General features: G+C 36.6%; 1 protein-coding gene across 7 annotated transcripts in view; it reads right to left on the reverse strand.

Annotated features, from left to right (window-relative positions):
* The window catches only part of PCDH10 (protocadherin 10), a 108,776-nt gene that overhangs the window by 65,716 nt on the left and 30,923 nt on the right, over window positions 1-12,137 (reverse strand). For 5 of the 7 annotated variants that reach the window (XM_030272262.4, XM_030272260.4, XM_072928956.1 and 2 more), the window contains one exon: window positions 9,777-11,396. The exons of the other annotated variants lie outside the window; for them this stretch is intronic. In XM_030272262.4, the coding sequence (XP_030128122.2) occupies window positions 11,377-11,396 (20 nt within the window). In that variant the 3' untranslated portion in view covers window positions 9,777-11,376. Of the gene's footprint in view, window positions 1-9,776; window positions 11,397-12,137 lie in introns of those variants that run through there. 7 annotated transcript variants of the gene reach the window in all.

Below are 12,137 nucleotides of genomic sequence, written 5' to 3' on the forward strand. Positions count from 1 at the left end.
CAATTTAGCTCCTGTGTGTTGAAAAGATGCATGGGGAATACAACAGGGTGTTAAAATACAAGATCAGTCCAGAGAGATATTCTCACCAGCATCAAGACAGAGCAGTGTCTGTTGCTCTCCTCTTTCTTCTTTGAAAGCCCTAAGGGAACACAAATCCTGGGAATAGGATGGGAGCAGAGACAGAGTTCTACTTCTAATACAATCTGGAATAATATAATCTAGTGTAGTCTGAATAGCTGATAGAATAATCTAGTATAATCAGCCTATCTCAAGAATGCAGTAATTAATTCAGATACTTTTTTATATTAGCTCATTTCTTCATCCCTAAGTTGTGATCTCTGTGCTATGCCTTTGAGAGGGACAACCCCACACCTCATTTTTAAATTCAGTTTGCATTCATTGATTACTTATGTTTATTCATTCAACTATAAAATTGTAGTTCTACATAGATATTTGGTATTTTGATTAATGTGTCAGTTTGCCCTCTTTACAATGGACCTGACAGGGCAAGATGTTAACCTGTAGTGGGCTAAGATTCTACTTTTATGATCCTTGGTTTATTTGAATGAAACTGGAATTGAAGTAGGATTTTACCTGCATGCCAACAAGTGCACAAAATTCTTTAAATAAGATTCTTTTCATATGTCTCTCATTCTTACTTGTTCAAAGTACTTGATCAGGCCAATTTAAATGCCTCAGAAAGGGGAGGGGGGAGGAAAATTGGGGAAAGAGGAAGACAGAGTTCTGTTACATGTCTGCAAGATTTTCGTTTGTAAAAGCAAGCCAGAACCAAGTAAGTAAAGTGAAGACCTCAGGTAATATTAGTGACAACATATGGACAGGAAACATTCTGAAACAGCTAGTATTTTCAATCTAAATACTCTAGTATTTCACAAAACCCTAATATCAAGGAAATAAAATAAAATTGTTAAAACAAAGCTTTATCTCAAATGAAATATTATTTTTCCACCGTGTTTGGAATCTCTCTTTCACAATGGAGGCATACTGTGCCTGCTTCATTACAGTCTCTAGCAACAGGTTAGGTCAACCTGTACTGGTAATGGCTTTCAAAGTGCTGATCCTGCAGCAAGGAGAATTGGGAGCAATGACTGTCTCATGGCAGGGGCCTTAGGGGATGGAGCCTTCCCAAGGGCATCAGGACAAGGTCTGTCCCACTCACCCCAGCAGAGAGCAGGTGAAGACAGCCCCAACCTGTCAGAACTCAAAACGTCCCTCAGACATTTTTGGATGTTCCGGGCCCAGGTCAGAAGCATTTGAGACCCTGGCAGGCAGCTGGAAACAGCTGTGATTTTTGATTTGAGCCATGGAATGATTTACCAACCTTGCAGGAAGAACAAGAAGTCACAAAAGTTTAGATATTAGAGTAGAAGTAGTCACAAAGTAAAGGGAAGAATTTTTGAGTGCTGTACAGGGGGGTTTTGGTTTTGTACATGGGGGTCAGAGGTTTTAAGATGGAGGGATTTGGGCCTGCCCTGTCCTTCCTCTTTCTCCTTCCTTCCCTCCATGTTCTTGGTGATGTTGGCACTCCCAGATTGGTTTAGAGTAGAAAAGCACCATTTAATATAGGTAATAGGCATTGGGGAAAACTGTACCCATGTAACACGTAATGTACCATGTAAAAGATAGAAAAGCACCATTTAATATAGGTAATAGGCATTGGGGAAAAACTGTACCCATGTAACACGTAATGTACCATATAAAAGATAGAAAAGCACCATTTAATATAGGTAATGGGCATTGGGGAAAAACTGTACCCATGTAACACGTAATGTACCATATAAAAGACAGCAGCAGCCCTGGGCAGGGAGAGAAGAAGCAGTCGGGAGTCAGAGAGGATGTCAGGGTGTGTGTGTGCCTCTGCCTGAGCTGTGAGCAAACCACAGCAGCTCCAGAAGAAAATCTTTTAGATAACTTGCAATAAACTACCTTGAGACCGAACAACAGAGACTGCTGAGCCTTTCTTTGGAAGCTCGGGTTGGAGGAGAGACTTTTCCACCACACGGAGCCACCCCCAACTGAGGGCAAGAGGCAGCTTGGGCAAGTCTGAGGCCATCAGTGTAGTCCATGGGAATATGAAAGGTGGGTAAATCTTCTTCTACCAGCAGTTCTGTAAGCCACATTCTTACTTTATGTCTTGTCTGTGCCTTTGCAGTTTATGATGCTGCTGTACAGGCACTTGCTCCAGGGAAACAACTCAACTGGTATGGTAGTTTTGTTGTCATCAGCAGAATAACTTGGGACAGGCATTGCAGAAAATGTATTCAGTTGTCCATAATCTCTGAACTTTTCCACATTTGCTGAGTAAATACCAGGTAAATCCCTCCCAGCAATGCATTCTCTTAGTGTAGGATTTTTAGATTGCCTTTGCCACCGTTATGTCCAGATATTTTCTGGTAAGACATTCATCTACATGACCAGCATTTCAGGGGTAGTTTACTCTTGATCTCTCCCTTTGGAAGAAGAGAAATCTCTCTGTTATACTCCTCTGACACTCCCTGTGTCATCTACAAATACCTACTGAGGAAAACTTTTTGCACAGCATCAAGCGCTCACTGGACACAAGCAAATGAGTGTATTTAATCAGAGGTAAGCCATGGGAAGTGGCTTAAACTTGCTGTTTAACTTTTAATCTTGCTGTTTAAAAATTCTTCTAAGCTGGGTGTGGATTCAGAAATTACGTGAGGTGGAAAGAACTGGATAGATAAGTCTCACATCCTGATAAAATATTCCAGAAGTCATTCCATCTACCCAGGAAATCTTAGGTATCTAGTCTTTAACATCTCAACAAACATCTTAACAAAACAGGATCCATTTTTTAGGTGTTTTCAGAAAAAAAAGTATTGAGCAGAAAACCACCAGGCAAAGAAATGCTGTCAGAAATGCTCTTTTTATGCCACATGATCATAGTATTTTCTCATAATCTTAGCTGCTGAGGACAAATGCTTCTTTAATATGATGGGCTCTAAACCCAATTTCCTTTTCCCAACCCTCCCTAATCATCAAATCCAAAAGGATTTAGGCTCTGAGTGGAAAGATGAAGAGCTCTTCAATTTTCTCTTTGAAGCTGTCCCATTTTGAAAAGAATAATTATATATTCTTTTGACAGAGACCAAGGGCACCAAATTGCATATTGCTCTCTAGACTGCTAGTTAGCTCATTGACCTGGATGTGGGGAGAGCTCAGTATGGTACCACCCATGTCATTTTACATTCTTTTCATGCAAAATGATTGTTGTGATGGTTTTTTTTCTCTTATTATTTTGATTTTGGAACTAGGTTCCATTCCCACCTCTGCAGTATGAAGTTTCTCAGTTATGCCTCAGGAAAATAAGGAAAATGGTGCAGGCATCTGTCATAACACTGGAGTATATTTTGGTTTCTAATAAAGGATACAAAAACACACAGAACAGCAGCCAGTAAGTCTATCCTTAACCATCTATCTTTAAAAATCTATCAATAAAAATATCTACCTTTAAAATAAGTTTGTTTTTTTTTAATTTCCATATTTTTTCCAGTGCTGAAAGCTATATCTGGGATGAGAACATGTTTGGAATTTCTTTTTTCTTTTTTTCCCTGAAGCTTTAGCTCTGTGAACATTAGCAACTTGTTCAGTAAAGCAGTAGATTTAAATCTGTGTATGAAGAATTAAACACCTAAAAAGTTTGCATGCAAATAGTGGTTTCCAGTTTACTCCAGATGGAAAGGAAACAGGAAAGCAATTTCCCTAGTCCAGTGAATCAAAGTGCAGACTTCAAATATTTTCTCCTACCGCATTTCATGTCCTTCTTGCTGAGCAGTGGTAGGTCTGGAAATTATATAAAAAAGAAAAACAGTAAGCTACTTGATTTTGCCTCAATCTTTTCCTAATTAAGGGGTACTTAGATCAGACTTACTAAATAGAACAAAATAGTATTTCTTTAATAATAATAATAAATTAATTCCCTATGTTGTAACACAGGAAGTGACAACAGGAATCAAAGTAGCAAAATTAAACCTGGGAGCCTTAATCACAGTTTCTATATGATAAGGCTGCTTGAACTCCATCTATAATTATAAAGGAAAATTTAAGTTAGACTGGTAAGTCAATTACTTAACCATTCATAATGACAGGGACCCCTCAAAAATAGCTGACATAAATGGTCAAAAGCACAGTGAAGTATCATCCTTTAAAAAGTTGTATTTAACAAAGATATAATAATACATCTGGAAGTAAGTCTGTAAAATCTTAAATTTTCACAATAGGATGAGGAGTATTCCAGAATGTTCCTGTCCCCAGGGAGGTGCTGGATGCCAGGACTGCCCCCCTTCCCAACCCCTGGAATCAGGTGGAACAAAAGTATGATACCCCACATCCATACCTCAGCCATTTTATTTTAACTCAGCTGTGATTGATCTAATGGAAATGTGTACCTGGAGTGCCAAGAATTCGATTTTTTTTGGTTTTGTGTTGGGGATTTTGTTTGCTTGTTTGTTTAATTTTCAACAGATCGTTTCAGGCAACTCAGTAAGGTTTAATGATGTTATTACAAGGTATATTGCATTTCCCCCCTAGATTATATCAATTATCTATCTTTAACTTCCAGCACAGTCTCTCTTTTCTTTCTTTGTTGACAGCCAGAAAAAAAAAACAATAATAAATCAAACAGAACCTCTCTCAAAAACTGGATGGCTGTGAGCTCCGAGGGCATCATTTAGCCTCATCTTCAGGGGGCTGAGAATGAGAATGCTTTCTTGCATTCTTCTTTTTTTTATCTTTAATATAGCATAAGCCACAACAAATATATTGCTCTCATGGTGAAATCCTTCTCCTTTCGTGGTATTTATGTTCCTGAAAAAAACACTGTTTAAGTATCAATTAATGTTGTCTGTGAGACTAGGAAGAGAAGAGAATGTTAGCTCTCTTGCAGTCTTCCTATCTTTTTATTTTTTTTTTTTTTTTACATAGGAAAATTGCCACACACATGACGTTGAGTTTGATTTTTTGGGGTTTTTTTGCTTGTTTTGCTCCCATTTTCAACCAACAACTAGGGCAGGGTAAGAATACTCTGTTCCAATGAATTTTCAGTTGTCTGAAGTTCTGCATTATAAAAACACGATCTGTCTTTTCAAGACTGCATTTCTGTCTTTATCTTAATAGAAAACCTAAACATTTATATCACTTAACATCTTGTGTTATTTTGCTTTGAGATGAAATTATCAGAAATGTCTGTTTTACACTGACAATTAGCCATGTCCAAAGTTTCAAATTTCCAAAATAGATTTTGCAGCTTTTTTAAAAGCAAAGCCAGTGGAGTTTCCCTTTTTCTGATGTCAAATAATTTTATTGCAGGCTGCTCTTGCTTAAAAAATGCATAAAGAAAGAAACGTAATCTTCCTTTTTCTCTCCTTCAGATCACTGCAGCTTGGGCCACTGCCTTTAATTGAATTAGGCTCTGATGCATATAAAACACAGCTCAGTTTTGCAACCTGAATGTTTGGATCCAGGACTTCTAAAATTTCAGGTTGGTTTGGTTACATTCCCTTTCTCACGTAGTGGTAAGGCTTTGTTATACAATACATTGCTCCCCAGGCTAAGTGCAAATCAAAGATGAGTTACCCAAAATATGCTTCTAAGTTGAGCATCAGATGAACTTTAATCTTTGAAGTACTTGTATTTGAAAGCATTCTCTTTTCTTAGATGTTTGACTTAACTGTTTTTTCCATATTGCATGATATAGATCAGTGTTTCAGTATATATTCACCTATTTGTCTAAGTCTCTCTTCTGCAGGAATTAGCTCAATCCTGCTTGCAATTTTTGATACCTTCTGCTTGCCTAAAGTGGTTTCCATCCAGAGGACACTTTAATCAGTGCTGACACAGTGAACAAGAAAGCTTTAGCACAGCATCTTTCATCTTGACTCAGCAAGATTTCCAGCAGTGGCATTTATACAGTTTTTTGACATTATGCTTCCTAAGTGAAGCCTTTGCCTTCTGGAGAGCTACACCCACAGAGATTTCATTTTTCTTAATGTCTGTCAATATCATGAACTTTATTAACAAATTCAAATTCAAAAACAATTTCAGGTCAAGAAATCTGTCCAAATCGTTCTTGCTTATATCTTACATATGAGGATATCTACAAAAACACAGATGCTCAACAATGGATTGCAATGGCTGTGTATATTTGTTTATATATATATATATATATGTATCCATTTCTTAGAGACAAAATAAAATGAAAGAGCTCTTTAAGAAGAATTTGAGCTATGATTGTAGGGATCAGTGCAAAGGATTGACTCACAGTTTCAGAATTTGTCATAGCACAATATTATAATAAAGTCCTACTGGCTGTCTTTTACATTGCTGCAAACAGAATAGAATAAACAACTTTCTACCCTTCATAGACATCTAATGCTGATTTTTTGCAATCAAATTGCAATAACTAAATGTATATCAAAGATGCTTATTTTGGCCCCTACACCTTTGTATAGGTTTTAATCCACAAGCCCAAATGGCATAAAACTCGAGACTAGAACATGGAACAATGGCAGGACATGATCAGCTTTCTCCAGGTAAGACATACAAATATTTAACAGCTTTGCAAAATTGCAATTGCAATTTATCAGCCTAGGAAGACTATCTATTAATCCACCCTTTACCCTGAGGAATGATATTACTTTAAACAAGAATGAAGAAAACACCCCTTCTATGAGCAGGTAATATTTTGGAAGCAAAAAAAAAAAACAGAGTTGTGTTCTTGATTGTGGGTATAACACATAAAGAAGGGGCTGAATTTAATTCTTGAATGCAAAACTCCATTCTACACTAAGGAACAAGTCTAGTTTTGTAGTACCCTAACATGTCTTTCTACCCTTTTGTTTACATTTGCTGATAGGAGCTGTAAGAAAAAATCCCATGGCAACTTCCCAGAATTTTAACTATTATTTACACACACACACACACACATATCTCCCCCACAACTATATAGAGGCTACAATGCAGGAATCTTTAAAAATTGTATTTATCTGTGTATTTTCATTTCACCTAATTTTGCAACAACACTAATGAAAAATTACTACACCTTGTTCCAGTAATTCAAGAATATGTTCAAATGTTTTAGTATTTCTAAATTTTGGAAGAAACTGATTTTGAAGAATTTTAATAGGCAAGCTGCTTAGAAAACTATTGCTACATATGTAAATCAGGAATTTAAAAAAAAGATTCACAGACCTGTTGTCTTTTATAAGACCCTGTCTTCTCTGCTTGAACTCTAATTTACTCCAAAGACAGTTATTCTCACAGGCAGCTTGTTCTATTATGCTCATAAATGGCAAATTGAAACATTAAATATTGCTTCAAATAACTAATTGAAGGATAGAACATTCTTATCCCTACAGCTGTGCACAGATTAACTCCTCCAAAGCTCAGCATGCCCCAGTAGGAACATTACAGAACAACAGGACCGAGAGCCTCCTCTGTGCTTTTAAGTTTAAGTACACTTATATCATCCCTTACAGGTATTTTTTTTTTTTTTTTTTGCACTGTCCTTGAAAACCTACAATGAAGGAGATTCCAAAACCCTCCTCATCTCAGTTTTATGGGCATCAATCTTTCCCTTTAACATCCAACCTAAACATTTTATGGTTACTTCCAGTTCACTGTTGGGTCCAACACGTGGACGAGAGTCCTTCAGTATTTGCATCACCTGTGCTCAGAGGAAGAGGCACAAAAACTCAGTGAGGTCTGGAGGCATCCACAGACCTGTCCCTGCCCCCAGAACACGATGGAATATGTGGGAGTGAAACGTAAACTTTAAAGAATTTAAGAGATTTTAGAGGAGCTAAGATTTTAGTTAGAAATAAGCCTTACTAGAGTTAATTAAAATAATAATAATAAATGAGTAGGCCTTGATGAAGTTAGGAGTTAGTAGTTAACTAATAATTAATTGCTTGTCAGCACAATGTTTAATTAGCTGGGTTTATAATGAAGAATACACAAACTGACAAATAGCTTTTAGGAACATAAGACAATTGTGGGCCTCCTCTGTTCTGAAACCAATTGAAGACAAGGAATGGGAGTTCTACCAAGAGTTCATTTGTCATATTTGCATTGAAAAGGTAGAAAGGTCAGAAGGAGGAAGACATCATTTACTTCCTCATTTTGGGACCCCTCCCCATGAAAGGGACACCGACCCATTTCAAGGAACAAACCACACATGCTGAATGGCTTTTGAAATGATTAGCATACAAAGCGAGGAATGGGATGTACCAAAATGATGAATATGTATTTGTATTTTGGGTATTCAATACTTGTATGGATAAAAGGGCTCTGTAATCACCTGGAAGCTGTGGTGTGGATTTGGGAGCGATCCCACACACAATAAACATACACTTTCTAACTTTAAACTGTTAGAGAGTTTTTGTCCATCACAGTTGGATATTGGTACTAGATCAATATCCATATTTTTAAATAAATCAGGAGGTGCTGAACAAGGCCATTCCCAAGGGAGGTGGCCAGCTGCCCACTAAAACAAAAAATGGGACAAATGGAGCCTCTGCAGTGCCCAGCTTGCCCTTCTCTTGGGAGAGCAGCTGTGTACTGGGTTTTCATGTGTCCCAAGGCTTGTGCCAGCAAATGTTAGGGCACCAAAACTCACAGGGAGCAAGGGAAATCAGCAAAAGCTACAGCTTCATCTCAAGAGCTCAGGCTGTAGCAATTCAATTCTCCCTTTTCCTTGTCAGTTCTGCATCCTACCATGACTCCCTCTTGGACTCTCCCAGTGAACTCCAAAAGATTTTTGTGTATATATGGACCAATGCCAATGATATTTAGCATTTCATAAAAATAAAAAGGATTAATAAATGTGTATGTATATCATACTTAATGGGAAGAGTTCAGTTTTGGAAATGAATGACAGGACATGATATGGTTAATAACTTTTTCAGAAAAAAAAATTGCTTGCAAAACGTGACAAGAGTTCCATTAAATAGAAACACTTTGGCTGCCCATGAAGTAGAAAGTAAAACCATTTCCTTTTCCTCCCAAATACCAAAAAACAACCATAAGTTACAATATGTGTCTGTATTAAAAACTTAGATTTCAGAATGGCAAGGACTTTCTTGCTTTAAAAGCAGAAACAAGAATCTGCTCAAATCAATAGCCATTGAAGTTGTTTGGGGGATTTTTGAATTAGGTTTTGTAAAACACATTTTTAAAAGGAGCTCATGAAACAATTTTTCGTTATACAAACGGGCTGGATGTTCACATTAAAGTGTTTAATGAGCATATAATTTTGTTTGGAATATTAAATTAACAACGGCAGGGCCCAGTCCACTAGTTGTACAAAGAACTGGTGGAATTTGATCAGGAATGTTGAATTCCCTGTGTACATTTGTGTCCACAGCAAGATGGCTTTCATATAGGTGATCTATACTCTTATCTAATAGAAACTGCCATTACAGAGAATAAAAAACCCAGAACCAAAAATAAGAAACAAACAAAAATAAGAAACCCAAATTCTATTATGACATAGCAGTGACCTCTCACACATTTATCCCATGACAGCGTTGGTGGGGACCACAGAATTCCTATGGCATGATCCAAATCCCATTCCAATCAACGAAACATTTTCTCTTGTTTTACTTAAGATTGAATTATCAGTAGGAATTGGTCTGAATTTAGCTAGGCATTGGCTGACAACAGGGTGTGCTCTCATTTGCTTTCATTAATTGATGTATTAAGGTACAGTGGGGGGAAAAAAATCACAGCACAAAAAAAAAAAAAAAGAAAAAATTTTACTAGATTTTTACATTTAGTAAATGGTACTTAAACTCCATGGACATGAAAGCAGTTTTAAACTTTACCTTTGAAATTTTACTTTTTTCAATATTTCATAGAAAAGAAACGCTCTAAGATACTGTTTCAGACCACAGAATTATTACAGAACATAAAGATTATATGCAAGGGCATAATCCTTTTCCCAACAAAGATGGTGGCCAACACCATTTTAACTCCAGTGGAACAGGGGTCAGCTGAGATTGTGCCATGTTCCTAATTGGAAATCTCCTTTGTGATAAAGGAGTCTGGCATACGCTTTGCCTTTGTAATTTGAATTCTATCAACAACTATTCCTAGCCACAAGAGAAATATTTTTAGGCAATATATTTGTATAGTTTCACAAAACTATGTTAAAGAGAGATGTGTGGGTGTTTGTGTGTGTGTGTATGTATTTATGTATGTATGTATGTATACATATTTATGAGCTTGGGATGATTTTCTTAAAATACTTAACTTCACTTACATTATATCTTACATTGCAAAATGTACAGACACCCAGTGTTCTTTTTAACAACATATACAGGTGAATTTATAGAGCCTTATAAAAGATTTTGTGATTCCAAATTAAAAACCATAGAAACATAATCAAAATAATGGAGAGTGGTTTATACCTCTGATAGTACATAGCGCTCATTCGGGTCATATTGACAGCTGCATCTTTGGCATTGAAAATTCCTTACAACTTTTTAGACAAAATGCTGTTGCTTACAGCTTTTTTTTTTTTTTTTTTTTAAACAAGAAAAACAGGATCGACCAAAATACGAATTTTGGAGAAGTACTATTAAGGGTTTATTTTATTTTTGTTTTTAGCAAGGATAGCTTAGGAACCCTGAATTATCTTCTCGCTTTAGTGTATGGTGTAGACTGTATGAATCCATTTAAAAATCAACTAAGTTGTACCACGTTTTTCGGAAAATTATATATAATATAATATATATATATTTTATATTTATTTAGAAGCTTTGAAATAGTACAGTAAACACTTTGCAACACGGTGTATAAACTACAGAAATGTCTTTGATAATTTTGTGGGTCTTCAGATTAACAACATTTTTATGACCCACAGGTGAAAAGAACATGATCACAATCTCTCTTGTAAAGTTGGAATAGTTTGGGGAACACTTGATCACACAAAAATAATATAAAACAGTCAAGTTTAAAACAGTGATATTGCATTTATAATGCACATCTCTTTTATCCGTACGATTGGCTTTTTGTGGTGAATATAAACATCTAAAGGGCTCAGTGACATTTTGGAGAGAGAAAGATATATAGTGCTGTAAACAGGCACACACTGATCAGAGAGGCAAGAGCAGTTGCCTCTGAAGTTTCTACAGTTCTACACATTTCAACTCATTTCTCAGGCCTGCTGAGAGCAATTAGGTCCTATTGTTGGCCAGGATGTCTCCAACAGCACACAAATCCTTCAGTTACACAGAACTGGATGGCCAAGATAATGAAGTTGAAAGCTGATGCTTTTTGTTGGTCGACTTTCTTTTGTGCAAATCATGCTGCTTCAGGTAAGTCCTGTAGAAGTGACTAGCATATCCTTTTCCGTGCTGCAGGAGAGAAAGAAAGACACTTCTGAGAGGAACAAAAATTAAAAAAAAAAAAATCAGTCTCCAACAGTTCTTAGGTTTAGGATTTCTTAGGGTGTAGAGAAACAATCAAAACTTATCACAAGCTGACGCTGGAAATTCTCATTACAGCAAACAGTTTAATGTTGATTCACTTTTCAGAGAAAGCCTCTTTTTGAGGCTTGATAGCCTGAATGCCAAATTTCATAGGCTGTTTTAGTATTCTGTCTAACATGTCATGGCAAATATTCCAATGTGCCTGTACAGAATCAGTATAAGGATAAGGCAAATATTCAGACTTACTGGTAAAGTATTACTGACATTTCACAGGCTAATTTTTCCCTAGTTCGGCTTGTTTTTTGAAGCAAGATCTAGAATTTCCCCTAAAATTCAGAAGCTGATTTTCCTTTCTCTTTCAAAGTGAACCATTATCCTCATCACTAAATGACCCTTCAGACTGGTTTGACAGATGAAAAAAAAAATGGTGCATTAGTGCTACAATTCAAATTTCAGCATTTACTGTCAGGCTGAAAATTAACTCCTGTTACACAGATGAAGAAGGTCAATGCATTAGCAAAGCCATATCCTAATCCACCAGCTGCAGGAGCTGTATTACCTCAAGACTCTGGCTAATTTAACTGTAATTGGGAGCAAAAGTAACAAATTATTTGTACCAGCATTCAGGAAGACCCCAGGTTAAATTCTGATCCAAATCACACATTA

Source organism: Taeniopygia guttata, chromosome 4 (genome assembly GCF_048771995.1).
Source record: "Taeniopygia guttata chromosome 4, bTaeGut7.mat, whole genome shotgun sequence".
Classification (NCBI taxonomy): domain Eukaryota; kingdom Metazoa; phylum Chordata; class Aves; order Passeriformes; family Estrildidae; genus Taeniopygia; species Taeniopygia guttata.